Source organism: Atractosteus spatula, chromosome 5, assembly GCF_055471065.1.
Source record: "Atractosteus spatula isolate fAtrSpa1 chromosome 5, fAtrSpa1.hap1, whole genome shotgun sequence".
NCBI lineage: Eukaryota > Metazoa > Chordata > Actinopteri > Semionotiformes > Lepisosteidae > Atractosteus > Atractosteus spatula.
Genome location: NC_142710.1, coordinates 13,505,711 through 13,520,067, shown reverse-complemented (window position 1 = coordinate 13,520,067; position 14,357 = coordinate 13,505,711). Strand labels below are relative to the sequence as shown.

The following is a 14,357-nucleotide window of genomic DNA, read 5'->3' as shown; positions in this document are numbered from 1 at the left end:
CAGACACACTGACTGACTGGACAGTCCAGTACATTAACACTGCACTGAGAGAGAGGGGTTCATACAGACACACTGACTGACTGGACACTCCAGTACATGAACACTGCACTGAGAGAGAGAGGGGTTCATACAGACACACTCAGGGATGAGAAGGGTGTGAATATCTGACCTTGAATTTTGGCACTGGCAGGGACAGCTCTCTGTGTTTGGACCAGATCCTTCGGGGGCGAGGGTCCCGCACTTCTCCCACAGGGGCGAACCCCGAGTCCTGGGACATTAACACACACTTAAACCCCAAGGCCTGGGACATTAGCACTCACCTGAACCCCGGGTTGTAGGAACGTAACGGTCACTTTAACACACTTCAACTCCTGTTGTCAGCAGGTTCCCACCCACACGGTCCCTGACACACACAGAAACTGACGCCACCAGCAGGTCGTCACTGACACCTCTCACACACCGTCAGTAAACGCTGGAAGGGCGACACTAACCGGCACATTGAAGTGGACTCCATCGTATCTGTAGATCTTCTGTGAAACCTTCTTCAAGGCTGGATCCACAATCAGCTTGTAGCTCCTCCACTGGACATTGAGGGCTCTCTGTGTGTCTGCCCCGCTGTCTGGATCCATACTCACTCACTGTTGAGCACAGGGAGAGAGGGACAATGCTTCAGTGAGAAATCCCTGACCCTGGTTAGTACAACCATTAGCACATTAGCACAACTCATTGGTCCTCCCAAGGCTCACTGCGAACAGCATTGAAGTGAAGTGAACAAGCTCAACACATGCAACCGTCTTACCCAATAACATTCCAGTTCTCCCTGCCCTGCCTACGCAAACTGGCTCAACAGAACTCACATTCTTACATCTCAGAAGAAGTGACAGAAAATTCCCAGAACAGAAAGGAGTCTGATATCACCACCATTCAGGATAACACTGACGCTGTTACCACCACCACCAACGTTGCCGCAACATCCCGCCCACACCAGCGCTCCCCGGGGCATCACACCCAAGATCCCCTTGGCATTACACCCACACCAGTGCTCCCCGCGGCATCACACCCAGCGCTCCCCGTGGCATCACACCCACACCAGCGCATCCCACGGCATCACACACACATCCCCGGCATCACACCCACACTCACACCACCAACACTGTCCCCAGTATCGCATCCACCCCACCACTCCCCGCGGCATCACAACCACACCCACACCACCGCCGCTAACCAAATAGCACAATAACAACAGAACTACCCGTCCGGCACCACCGACCCAAAAAGCACAGTAAGAACAGAACCACTGGTCCACCACCACCGACCCAAACAACATAATAACAACAGAACTTACAGTCCGACACCATGACCCAAACAGCTAAATAATAACAGGACCAGTAGTCAGGCACCATTGACCCAAAAAGTAGAATAACAACAGAACTACCGGTCCAGCAGCACTGATCCAAACATCACAATAACAGAACTACCCGACCGGCACCAACGACCCTAACAGCACAGTAACAACAGAACTTACAGTCCGATACCACGACCCAAACAGCACAGTAACAACAGGACCAGCAGTCAGGCACCATTGACCCAAACAGCACAATAACAATAGAACCACCGGTCCAGCACCACTGACCCAAACAGCACAATAACAACAGAACTTACAGTCCGACACTGACCCAAACAGCACAATAAAAAAGAACCGCCCTTTCGTGCGCCGCACTCTGGGCTCGGCCCGTAGTTTCAAGTTGAAGCCCTGAAGCCCGACGCTTTCTTCCACCGGGGAATCCTAATATTTTGGCCAGTCAAGCACACATCTGGACGTACACGCGTCCTCACTGGCTACGTACCGGGGTAAGAGCACATAAAGCCCGTGCGCTCCTGTCCGGAAGTCCGCCCAGCGGGACCGGGGATCGCCCGGCGCGCCGCCCCCTGCGAGCGTGTTGTTGTGTCCCGCGGAGGAGCGCACCGTCTCCCGCTTCCGGACACCAGGGACGTCAACACGCTGGTCCTCGCCTGCGGGCCACCCGGGCCTTGGACTGACTAACGCGCCTCTCGGGGAGCCTTCGCTGCGCTAACCGGGCTGGAGCGGAGCCTCCGGCAGCGGGAAAATGAAGCGGAGATCACCCGCCGCTGGGTACCTCACACCCAGCACCTTGACCCGGTCAGCCCGCCCCGGGGCTCCGGCTGTGGGACCCCGCGGTGCTGCCCGGGACTGCCCGGGTGTCCGGCGGTGCGACCGGCCCGGGAAGTGGAACTGTCGACCCCGAGCTCGGGCTGTCGCTACCCCGACTCGGCGCTCACCGTCACGGGCGGGACTTCACAGAACAACAAACTTCCCCGAAAATAATGGCACGCGTTCAATCCCGGGAATGAAGGTGGTATTGAAGCGAACAACGGGATGCCCTACCTTCTCCGTCCTCTCACCCGCATCCACCCTCCCGCCTCTCTCCCATCTCCTCTGGGCCTCGGCTCCCCTGCCAGTCCGGCGCCCTCGCTCCCGGAATCGGCTCGCCTCAAACTCCCAGCCCGCGGCTCCGGCGCAGGCCTCACCCGAACGGGAACCGCTCAGAGCGCCGTACCCCGAAAAACCGCCACCCCTTCCACTCCACTCCCCGCCCTTTCGGCCGCTAAGAGCGTCGCTAATGTTCCGATTCTCGGATATGTGACCCCCAAGCAGAAATATAAACGGGAAGCGGTTTTTTATTTCGGAAAACGGAGATAAAAAATCAGCCGAGAGGCGGCCGCGTACTGACCTGAACACCTCGCCTGGTCTCCATCAGTCACTGCGAATTACATCCCTGTGTCCGCAGTCGCACTTTCTACACGTCTATCTGCTAAGCAGTGCACAAGAAGGCAGGGAAGGGAAAATACATTAAAATAAAACAGAATCACTAGAGTCCTTGCTTTTCTATCAAAACACAGATGTTTTCTTGTCCGGTTTACGGCCTTCGTTAGGCGTGATAAATATAAATAACAACAAGAGCGAACTCCGCCACTACTTCTCTCTGCCTATTGGCGTTAGCAGTTTTGGTGAATCTGCCGTTTTCGATCTCGAACTAACTGTTCTCAATCGGAACTGCGCAAACAGCTCGCGCTCCCCCTCACAAACAAAAGATAAACTAACAAGAGATTCCCATCCGCTGATTCGTAGTCTTCAACGCTACAACTCAGATGGAAAGACGCAAAGAGGACCTGTATTATTCCTTTGTTTAAAAGCATAGGCCTACAGTTTTGCACTTTTTACCATAAAATTGAGACGGTTATGGAAGCGCTATGTTTTAAAAGAATTAGAACACCACAGTTTCCTTTAATAATACTTTTTTAAAAACAGTAGCATGCCTGTGGAAACTGCCGACTGTAATGGCGAGCTAGCTGTAGAGAAGTGGCGTGGTTACGGGCCGGAAGTGGGATTGAATGTTTTTACACGTTGCTGTGTTGTCGTATTTGAGCGCTACGTGTGAAATTCAGTGCTTCGGGAACCATTTAAACACTTTATTACGTACGAAGCGCCTTGTGTGAATTATACGAGGCAGAAATAAGTCGATGTGAATACTATGAACTGCAGTTAAACCTCCAATCGTTGGCGCGCCGTCGTAACGCAGCAACAAGACAACAGTCTTTGTGTCTAAAGGTGTATTTAATGCAGAAGCACCTATAACGACTCAGTGTTATCTATATATCCATGTATTTTAATAACCATTGAACGCTATTTTAACCTGAACCGGAGTCACTTACTTTCGGAGGTGACGGAAGGTCGCTATAGTTTTTTTTTTGTTCAAAATTATATTTAACATCAAACCATACTAACAAGGGAGAAAAAGTATCCAAAAAGACCAGTGAACAAAAACAAAACACAGGTTAGATCTCTATACTCTATAGTCGGCGGTTGATTCTGAGCGCCATCGCAGTAATCTGATGGTTCGCGCACTCGGCTGTAGTCAGGTTTCCGTTAAGAACAACGGTCATCGTCCACCCATAGGCCCGGCGAGTTTTCTTAATGTTTCTTCCTTGGATTATGGACAGATAACTGTGCCGTACATAACCGTTTTAAATTCTCTTAAAATATCAGTGTTGGGACTGCTGTTTGCGATTTACGTGTGAAACTAAGTGTAATAAATGTGTACAGAAAGTGGATTTACTACCGTAGCATCGTCTGCTTGTGAACTATATTCTTCTCAATGAGAAAGGCACGGCGTTCCCACAGTGTCGGCTGTCACCCCCAGCTGAGCCGTGCGTCTCCGCGGCTCATGGCTTCATCGATCCGCTCGCTAGTCCAGAGCGGGGAGCTGTGGGCGACGCCGGTGCTAGTGGTCATCATCGCTGCCTCGCAGGGCTGGGGCCTTGCTTTCAGTTCCAGACCTGGGGTGCTGTCTGGGAGGAGTTTACACGTTCTCCTCGAGTTCATGTGGATTTCCTCCTGTGGCTTTCCGTTTCCCCCCACAGCCCAAAGACGTTTTCTTTCTAACAAAATAAACTATTTCACAACAGACGTCTTACAATGAGTAGACACTCCGGACAAGTCATACAACCTCTACTATATTACAAACGTTTTTGAAAGGCTGATTGTCCTTTTTCAATCTGTGCAGGTGGTTTCTGGGGCTGGATTGGCACAGAGTCCCTCCAAGCCCCGCCTCCTGCTGTTGTCCTTGCCTTTCTCCCTGTCCTGGCTCTGGAACCGTGGACATACTGGCAAGCTAAGTGGCATCTGTGAATGTGCAATGTGGCACCTGAGCATGAGTTTTACCTTTAGAGTATTTCATACACGTACACGAAGCCCAGGTCTATCATCGTGTCACAGATCACCAGTGTGCTCTCACAAGTGTCACAAGGGTTGCAGATGGTCTCTGTATCATTTAGCATTTAAAAAGCCTCTGATTCACCACATGATCAAATTCAACCTCAACAGCAGCTGCAGTCCTTTCCTGGCACACTGAAATTCAGAATATTGCATTGCTAACTTACAAGCCTTCATCTGGACATTAAATTATCATGAGTATTCAGCTATATATATGATAAAGTAGCATATATATATATAACTTTTGACCCACATATTGGCTTTCTCGTATGAATAATTCAAATATTTGAAATAAGTGGGACATTAGTACAGTGGTGAGCACTGCTGCCTTGCAGCACTGGGGCCCTGGGTTCAATTCCTGGGGTGCTGTGTGTGTGGAGTTTGCATGTTCTCACAGTGTTCTCATGGGTCTCCTCTGGGTGCTCTCTGCCTTGCATGTGCTCCTTGCAGGGATAGGTTATACCTCCCCCGTGACCCTGAATTGGAAGAAGCAGTTAGAAAATGGATGGATGAATTAGTGGCCCATTCAGTTTCTGCCTGGTAGGACATCAGCTTTAATCCTTAGTACCATAATAACAACAGGATCAGCTGGTCTCGAACTTTGTTCTGCAGGCCAGGTAGTTGCAATTGAGCAGGGAGCTGGAGAATACCAGACCATACGAGCTAGCACAACTTCGTATGGAGTTCCGTCTAAAAGGAGCAGTACTGGTATTATTACAGAGTACTGTTTACTTTCCTATGAAATTCATTTTGTAGCGGGTCAGAGTGTTTAGGCCATACTTGCTCTTCCGGAGACCGCGTGTGGAGTTAATTTATCTGCTGCCTGCCTCCGCTAAGATGACGTGAGGAATGAAGGTTCATTTCGGAGGCGAACGGAGCTACAGGCCCCCGCTGCCCGTCTTCCCAGCCTCCAGCTTCCTCGAGACGCCTCCTCTCCCACTGCGCGCTCAGTCGACGGCCGAAGCAGCGCGAGGGGAATTCTGATCCAAAAATACTCGCCAGGGTCCTGGATACCCGATCCCTGCTCCTGGAGCCGCGGTCACGCCCGCAGGATGAGGCGTGCCGTCGCCCGAGCTCCCGACTGCTGACTTCAACCGCTCTCAATTGCTGCTGACTCGGACTGTGCTTGGCGACAGAGACCAAGTTAATTAAGAGATAACGACCCCTCCAGACTCAGCACCAGGGCCTGGGGCCAGCTGGGTAAAACTGGAAAAGTCATTAAACATTCCTGAAATTAAAATATCCCCCCACCAACACACACTCATAATTAAGCTTCCTAGCAACACTTTGATACCCCACGGGCGTCTACGTTAGGCCCTGCGTGACGCAGGAGGCGGGCCCCCTGCAGTGTTTGAGCCTGCTCAGTGTCATGCCTAGTGTTGTGTCCGTCTCGGGGAAAAGCGGAGTGTGTGCCCCCAGCAGGCCCTGGCGAGGAAGAGACAAGACACACAGCCACCTTCTATTTCCAAAATATAATATTTAATGATGAAAAAGTGCCGGGGATATTTACAAGACCGGACACAAAGGGAAAGAGACAGGGAGACGGTGTTGCTCCCGAGGCCTGGTGCTCCTTGTGGGAAAGAGAAGTTCGTCTCCGGGGACGCTCGGGGCTCAGACAGGGTGCCGCCAGGGGGTGAAAGGTCAATACCCCCCCACCAAGAGGATCATCTGTCGTGTGGACCCCTGCAGCCCAAGTAGTCGTCCTTGACCCCTTCCTCTTCCTGCAATCTGGTTCGCAGCCCCACGCCTCCTCGACCCCCCTCTCTCTCAGGCCAGAGGGCGGGGAGCGGACGGGGAACCTGGGACTGGCCATTTCTCACTGCGGCCACTAGATGGCCCTGGAGCACCTGCAGGAAACCAACGCTAACACAGGGAGAACGTGCAAACTCCACACAGACAGCACTCCAGGTCCAAAGTTGAACCCAGGGCCCCAGCGCTGTGAGGCAGCAACACTCACCACTGCACCCCCATGCTGTCCACATCCACCAATGTATAACCACTTATAATATATTGAATCATACTCACTGATATCATACAACGATACATTTTACGTTTCACGTGATATATAAATGATGAATTTCTTTGTGGACCCCCCTCGTTAAGGAACTGCCCTCCCTAATGTGGCCCCTGTTCCAGTGTCGGAGTCTCGTAGCCAGTGCAGGGCACACTGGGAATGAGTGATGGGGAGCGGGCGTGGGGGGGGAACACAGGGACGGGGAAGGTTCATTCCATGCTGAAAAGCAAAGAAATGAAGCAAAACGTTTTGGCTGTGGAGCCTTCTTCAGGTCTGTGAGGAACACGCAGGCTCCACACAGAACGACCCAGGGTCATGGCAACCCCTGCGCCTTGCTGGGTATCTCTGCCGCGTCAATGAATCGCCATAAGATTGGGCTTCCTCACAAAGCACTCAGATTGGGCCCGGGTTCGAATTGCAGGTTACAGCTGGTGGAATAAGGACTCCCACTACAAGGGTTGAGGATCTCCAGCCCCAGCTGGGCTGTAATGCCTCTTACTGCCATAAAGATGTGATGGGACCTGATGCACATGCTCACAATCCTCAAAGACACTGACAGAGTCGATCCAATGAGCTTCCTCAGATCTCAGCAGAGGACACAGGTTCAAACTACAGTCAATGCATTAGAAACTGAGAACAGGAGGCTCTGCTTTACACACAGGGTGGCGGGAGTGTGGAACAGCAGGACTCAACAGCTTGGTCAAGGTGATACCCTGGCTTTTGGGATCAACAACCAAAAGGCCCGAACAGGCCTGTGACCCGTCTTGCGCCCGCATCCCTAAAAGACCTGCTCCTCTGCTTCACTGGCAAGCCGGCTGTCGGGAGGTGCAGGATACGAGGTTAGGATTCGAACCCGTGTGGCATGCCTGTACTAGCACAGTCCCCCGGCAACAGCCCTGCATTCGTGCTCCCTGCACGGAGCTGAACCGGAAGTGATGTAACCACCCTCTTCCTCCCCGTCACACCGCGCCTGGCTCACCCTCCCTCGGCCTCCACCGATCCCCCCCAGCCCCCTCCCTCGCCAGGAGCCGCGGGGGGGCCAGCTGTGGCCGCGGGGTGCTCAGACCGTGTCCAGCTGTGGCCGCAGGGTGCTCAGACCGCGTCCAGCTGTGGCCGCGGGGTGCTCAGACCGTGTCCAGCTGTGGCCGCGGGGTGCTCAGACCGTGTCCAGCTGTTGCTGCAGTGTGCTCAGGCAGAGCAGCTCCTGGCTGTGTCTCTGGCTCTTGTGGGTCAGCAGCGCCCGGTAGAAGTGCAGGGCGAAGAGGGCGAACAGCAGCCCCGCGGGAACCATCACCACTGTGGCCACCAGGGCGGCGCCGTACCCCTCGCTGCTCCTGCCCCCCTCCACCGCTGCCTCGGAGGAGTTCGAGCGGGGGGAATCGGGGCGACCCGCGGTCTGGGGCCTCCCCCCGAGGGGCAAGAACTTGACCCAGCAGAGGAGGGCCACCTCGGCCAGGAACAGCAGCAGCCCCAGGGCGTTGGAGAAGCCCCAGGCCAGCTCGATGTAGGGGCGCAGGGCGAGGTGGGGCGACTGGGCCACGCAGCGCAGGTTGTGGATGTTGCTGACGGCCTCCAGGTGCGGCAGGATGCAGGTGCTGACCAGCAGGGCGAAGAGGTGCAGGGCCACCAGCACGGTGGTGACCACGCTGAAGGACACCAGCAGGCCGGGGGGGTAGGGGTAGTCGTCCTGCAGGGACACCTCCACCATGGCCACCTGGGGGAGATAAGAGGAGGTGTGCTATCGCCGCAGGGCAACAGCCCGGCGGGTGTCAGAGGTCCTCAATCAGCACCAGCGAGGCTCAACTGGACCACTCCCACCTTCCTGCCCCGGCCAGTGGCCTGCTGGGTAAGGGATCCATCTGTGTTGCCCCCACTGAGCGGATTTTGGGGAGCCCTGCTCTAGAGACACCGGCCTCAGGCCCAATTCAAGGTCTGTTATCCTCTGGGGGAAATTATGTCTTACTGCACAGGCCAACACAACAGTACAACAAACATTACCAACAGGGAAGACAGCAGAAGGGTGTTACAGGAGCTAAGAGAGACACTTCCAGTGAGATGGTTTCAGCTCTCGTAAGACAAAGTTTGCGGACACAGTGATTCAAATCGGATCGGAGTGAGACATCTGTCAAACTTTGACACTTCCTGCGCCCTCTACCAGCTGAAAGGACACCTGGCCATTTCCTGCTGTGGGATTTCTGGTTTCCTGTTTACCCTCCTGAGGGCTGCGATTGGCCCTCCCACCACAGGGAGGGGGCGTGGCGTTGAGGGGGGGTTCTAACCAATGAGAGCGCGGTTGTCGGGGGCAACAGCGGCCAGACAGGAAACACAGCGGCCCTGAGGAGGAGTGTGAGCGCGGGAAGTGGTGAAACGTCTCTCTCAGCTGGGGAATCTGTTCTGCATTCATTCCAAAGCTTTCATTCTGCAATACAGGCGGCAGCACTTTGTCGGAGTAACTGACCCGCTCCCCAGCGTGAAACCCCTGACCCGGCTGTTTTTCATTTCGGTGACACAGCACGGCCCCCAGATGGACATCCAGGAACTCGGCCTGTGCTTCTTATCAAGCTTAAGCCAGCAGCCATTTCACCCTGCAACTCACAAGTGGCAGCCCACTGAAGCTCAGCAGGTGGTGTGTGGTGAGCGTTCTGGCGCACCATGGCTGCCGTCGCATCATCCAGGTGGGGCTGCACGTTGGTGGTGGAGGAAGGGATCCCCATTACCTGTAAAGCGCTTTGAGTGGAGTATCCAAAAAAGCGCTATATAAGTGTAAACAGTTGTTAATTAAATTAATTGTAATTAAGACTGACTGTGGACAACGTTTTCAACCAGGAGTACTCAGGGCTCCGTCTGTAGAGTTTGTGGAGAGTTTCAAATACCTGATTAGAGGTTGAGCTACACTGGGACACAGATCATATCTGAACGACGTTAAGACTCTTAACGGTAGTCAGGATGTCCGAGAGTTGGCTTAGAACAGGCTGGCTGAGCGCCTGCTGGCACGAACGAGCCAGGGCCGGACGGTCTCTGGGGTGGAAGGTCCTCGTGAGGGGCAGGGTGAGACATAACGGGCAAGCAGCAGCCCCAGCCTGGCGGTTTCCACCACACCTGAGGAGCTCGGCAGCCGATCCCACTCCCGCACTCATCCGCAGACTGTACTGCCCCACTGGGGAGACGACCGGAGAGCCACAGTCAAGGAAGAGCATTTGTCCTTGATCCCATTGTCTCCAGTGCAATAAAACTGACTGTCTCACCCTGCAGCTCACAGCCTTCAGCCCACTGAGGCTCAGCAGGTGTGAGCCTGGTCAGTACCTGGAGGGGAGACTCCTGGGAAAGCTGAGGCTGCTGCTGGAAGAGGTGTTAGTGGGGCCAGCAGGGGGCGCTCACCCTGCAGTCTGTGTGGATCCTCATGTCCCAGTATAGTGACGGGGACACTATACTGTAAAAAGGTGCCATCCTTCAGATGAGATGTAAAACCGAGGTCCTGACTCTCTGGGGTCATTAAAAATCCCAGGGCGTTTCTCGAAAAGAGTAGGGGTGTAACCCCGGTGTCCTGGCCAAATTTCCCATTGGCCCTTACCAATCATGGCCTCCTAATAATCCCCATCTCTGAACTGGCTTCATCACTCTGCTCTCCTCCCCACTGAGAGCTGGTGTGTGTGAGCAGACTGGAGCATCATCCAGGTGGGGCTGCACACTGGTGGTGGTGGAGGGGATCCCCATTACCTGTAAAGAGCTTTGAGTGGGGTGTCCAGAAGAGTGCTATATAAGTGTAAAGAATTATTATTATTATTAATTACTGTACATGTACCCCCCCCCCACTACTTGTAATTTATTTAGCCATCACGTGCTGCTCTTAGGGTTTTATGTGCTTTCATGTGGTTGTATGCGACTTGAGTGGTTTTTCTGTTTCGCTCGTGTGTCTAATGCGTGATGTATTCCTTCTGGCAGACGCCAGGGATGATTTTCCACAGCTGTGGACAGCACAGGACCCATCCGTCTTCTCGGGAACTGGCGGCCGGCGGTCAGCTGGAGGTTATCCGCGGATCCGGCCGTGGGAACAGTAATCCGGGATGAGTTACTGCTGGGAAAACGGGCCGAGCCAGCCGGGGACGACGTGCCGGATCACGGAGCGCCGCTCCGACTCAAATTCCAGCATCCACAGAACAAACAGACGTGCTCAGAATAGGCCTGCGGCATTTCCTGACGGGCTGTGCCGGAGCGCCGTCACTGCACCACGTCCGTCTGGAGAGGAGCCTGGGGGGGGCGCTCTGGGGGGACGGGTGACCCCACTTCTGCCCCAGATCACCTGAGCCCCTGAGGACAAAGAGGCTGACCGGACACTGGTGCTCTTGTGACATAGGAGGGACCCTGTACTGGCAAATTTCTTACCGATTAGAAACTGTACTGGGGAGATGGCGAGGACAGTGGGACTGTTTGCTCCACCTCATTAAATAGCCACAGCTCGTTAATGTTCACTCCTCGTCAAATAGCCACAGCTCGTTAAATGGTAACACCTCGTTAATGATCCCACCCGGTCATGGTAACACGTCGTTAATGACGATACCTCGTTAAATGGTAACACCTCATTAATGGCCCCACCCGGTCACGGTAACACCTTGTTAATGACCACACCTCATTAACGACCCCACCCTGTGATGGTAACACCTCATCAAATAGCCACACCTCCTTAATATCTGCACCTCGTTAAATGGTAACAGCTCGTTAATGACCTCACTGGTTACGCAGCCTCTCACTGAGAGCTGCGGATGTTGGAGGAGGAGGAGGAAACCTGTGCTTCAGGAATGCCTGACCGAGCCCTGCAGGCTGAACGTCTGAGCAGAAGGTTTCAGGCCCCTGAGACTGAGGCAAGATAAGATCAGATCACTTTATTGGCCATATACAGTCTCTTGCCTTAGAAATTTGTCTTTTCGCAGACCCCAGCTTGCTCACCACGAGACACACAGACAGGGAGAGAAGCTGGGGGTCAGAGCGCAGGGTCAGCCATTTATACAGCACCCCTGGAGCAGCTGGGGTTGAGGGCCTCGCTCAGGGGCCCAACGGAGTAGGATTCCTCTGCCGGCCACAGGATTCGAACCGGCAACCTTCCAGCCACAGGCGCAAGCACAGACCCGCTAATAAACCCTCATTAATTACACATCACTCAGTGTGTAACAAAACTCTTCTCATTCTCTCCTCTACTGAAAAGCAAGGAAGGCTCAGTGATCAGGGGCGCAGTCGGACAGAAGACCCTGGTCTGGGGGCGACTGCAGCCCCAGAGCTCCTTGTGACCCCCTGAGCGGGGGGCGGGGGGGGGGGGGTGACAGTGCCCACTGCAGGTCGGCCTTAGAGCCTTAGAACCTAAGCAGGGCCTGACGCAGAAGCTTGTGCTCCACCCGAGCTCTCGATGAAACCGACCTAACAACAGCTTTCGTCTGAACCCCGTTTCCAGCCGCTCCAGGTGCGGCACCTGCCTGCCCAGCTACAGCTCTGAGGAGAAACATTAAATCTTCAAAGTCGCGAAGGCTTAGGGCCCGTTCCAGTTAAGAGGTCGCGGCCCACGGGAGCTCCCCGAGACCAGCACTGGGGACCCCTGAGTGAGCCGGGAGCGCCGCGGCCCGTCCACGGACAGACGGAGCCCGGCCTGAGGGGCTCTCGGCAGCGCCGCACACTCCCACAGTGACGGTTATACGTCCGAGCGCGCCGTAGTTACCGGCGTGTGACAAACACACGCCCATCATCTACCCACGCACGCAAGCCAGTACCTTTGCCGAGACCCCACGCGAGTTCCGTGCTTCAACGGGAGGCTTTTTTTTAAAAAAAAAAAACAAAACTTGCGTCTCGGTGGGTAACAGTTGTTTTAACAGTTTTTAAGGTCCCATCACAACTATCGCTGGCTGACCCCTCCCCCGCCCCGGCGCCCTCACTCACCATGGCGAAGCCGGAGAGCAGCGCCGAGGTGCGGCCGGACGCCTTCAGCTTGGCCCGGCTGAGGTACAGCCGGCGCCAGTTCAGCGCCTGGACCGAGTGCTGGTTGGCGCTGACCAGGTCGATGTAGGTGCTGGTGATGAAGTCCTGGTAGGAGGAGAGCGCCCCGGCGGGGTCCGAGTCCGGCGCGGCTCCCGAGCCGCCCTTCTTGGCGCTCGGCGGCTCCCCGATCGCGGCGGGGTTGGGGCCGGTGGAGCCGCCGGGTCCCACCTCGGGCTGCATGGCTGGCGCTGGGCTACAAATCCTGCGCCCTCGTCCCCTGGCGAGAGCCGGCCCGGCCCAGTTCCAGGCCGGACGGTGTGAGCTATGCCGGCACCGGGGAGAGAGAGAGAGAGACGCCGGCTGACCGCCTCTGCCACTCAGGGGCAGCGAAGCCGAGAGAGAGAGAGAGACGCGCCGGAAACCGGGGGCGTGGAGGCGCGTCTAAAAATACCGAAATATCGGGCAGAGCCGCTCCGCTTGCGAACAGTGGGAACTCGGGGAACCGCCGCCCCCTCCCGGGTCCGGACCAGAAACGCAGGAAGAGCGGAGAAGACGTTTCGACGGTGGGGAGACCGCTTGTTGAACGATGCGGTGCGGTGGGTCCGGCTGTCCGGCTCTCGCTCTCTCAGCTCTGTGACGGGCTGGGAGAGACTCGCCCACTTCCCGAGAGGAACCGCTCTCTCCAGCGCCACTCCCCAATGCCGCTAATGCCGCTCCTGACATCAACGGGGCGGCGCGGTGGCCAGCACGGCCGCCAGGGGTCTTGGGGCTGTCTGCGGGGAGTATGCATGTTCTCCCCGCGCTGCCATGGGTTTCCTCCCACAGGTGGAAGCTATTCAAGGACCGACTGGGAAAACTGGCCCTGGAGTGAGTGAGTGAGTGTGTGTGTGTGTCTGTGCCCTGTCCAGAGTGAATCCTGCCCTGTGCCTGTTGCTTGCTGGGGTAGACTCCGGGGTCCCCCACCACGCATAATAATAATAATCTGTAATTGTGGGTTCGGTTGAGCTGTTAATAATTGATACTAATAGCTGCTAATACTGTAATAGCTGCTAATGCAAAGGTACCTTCCCAACAGAGTTTTGACTCTGACCTCGGTGACATCATCGACTCAGCACCCGGTGACATCACATTATGCCAAGTGACATCACCGGCTGCGGCTGAGAGCGCCTTGGACTGAAACACAAATGGCGTTTCAGACTGGCGCAGAAGGACTGGGTCTATTAAAGGGCTTCAGTTAACAGCAGCTCATTGATGGGACCGGATCTAGAACTCCCCCCCACCAGCATCAGCAGGAACCAGAGCACACAAGTGGAGGCTGAGAAGTGCACATAAGACTGAGAGGAGGCTTTACTTTACACAAAGGGTGGTGGGAGTGTGGGACAAGTTGCCCAGCCATGTTGTTGAAGCCGATACCCTGACTTCTCTCAAGAGCCAGCTGGATGAGATCCTGCAGTCAGAACAGGAGGCTCTACTTTACACACCAGGTGGTGGGAGTGTGGAACAAGCTGCCCAGCCACGGTGTTAAAGCTGATACTCTTGACTTCTTACAAGAAACAGCTGGATGAGATCCTGCAGTCAGGACAGGAG

The 14,357-nt window shown here is 55.0% G+C and overlaps 2 protein-coding genes across 2 annotated transcripts in view; both read right to left on the bottom strand.

Annotated features, from left to right (window-relative positions):
* setd1a (SET domain containing 1A, histone lysine methyltransferase) overlaps nucleotides 1–2,932 on the bottom strand; it is a 32,079-nt gene extending 29,147 nt beyond the window's left edge. Inside the window, exons 1-3 of the mRNA XM_088916898.1 lie at nucleotides 2,754–2,932; nucleotides 492–638; nucleotides 170–268 (exon numbers count right to left, since the gene is read on the bottom strand). Coding sequence (XP_088773024.1) covers nucleotides 170–268; nucleotides 492–629 — 237 coding nt within the window. The 5' untranslated portion in view covers nucleotides 630–638; nucleotides 2,754–2,932. The remainder of the gene's footprint in view (nucleotides 1–169; nucleotides 269–491; nucleotides 639–2,753) is intronic.
* Nucleotides 2,933–6,252: 3,320 nt separating this feature from the next.
* LOC148834209 (calcium release-activated calcium channel protein 1-like) lies at nucleotides 6,253–13,388 on the bottom strand. Its single transcript, XM_088916958.1, has 3 exons — nucleotides 13,222–13,388; nucleotides 12,732–13,092; nucleotides 6,253–8,523 (listed from the first exon to the last, which is right to left on the bottom strand). The coding sequence occupies exons 2-3, from the start codon at nucleotides 13,008–13,010 to the stop codon at nucleotides 7,966–7,968; spliced, it is 837 nt and encodes a 278-aa protein (XP_088773084.1). The 5' UTR covers nucleotides 13,011–13,092; nucleotides 13,222–13,388; the 3' UTR covers nucleotides 6,253–7,965.
* Nucleotides 13,389–14,357: the final 969 nt, after the last annotated feature.

Excerpts from the sequence above, each read along its gene's own strand:
- LOC148834209 (XM_088916958.1), bottom strand. The coding sequence starts at position 13,010 with ATGCAGCCCGAGGTGGGACCCGGCGGCTCCACCGGCCCCAACCCCGCC. Across the intron at positions 8,524-12,731 it reads TGCTCTCCGGCTTCGCCATG|GTGGCCATGGTGGAGGTGTC; the intron begins GTGAGTGAGGGC and ends TATCTCCCCCAG.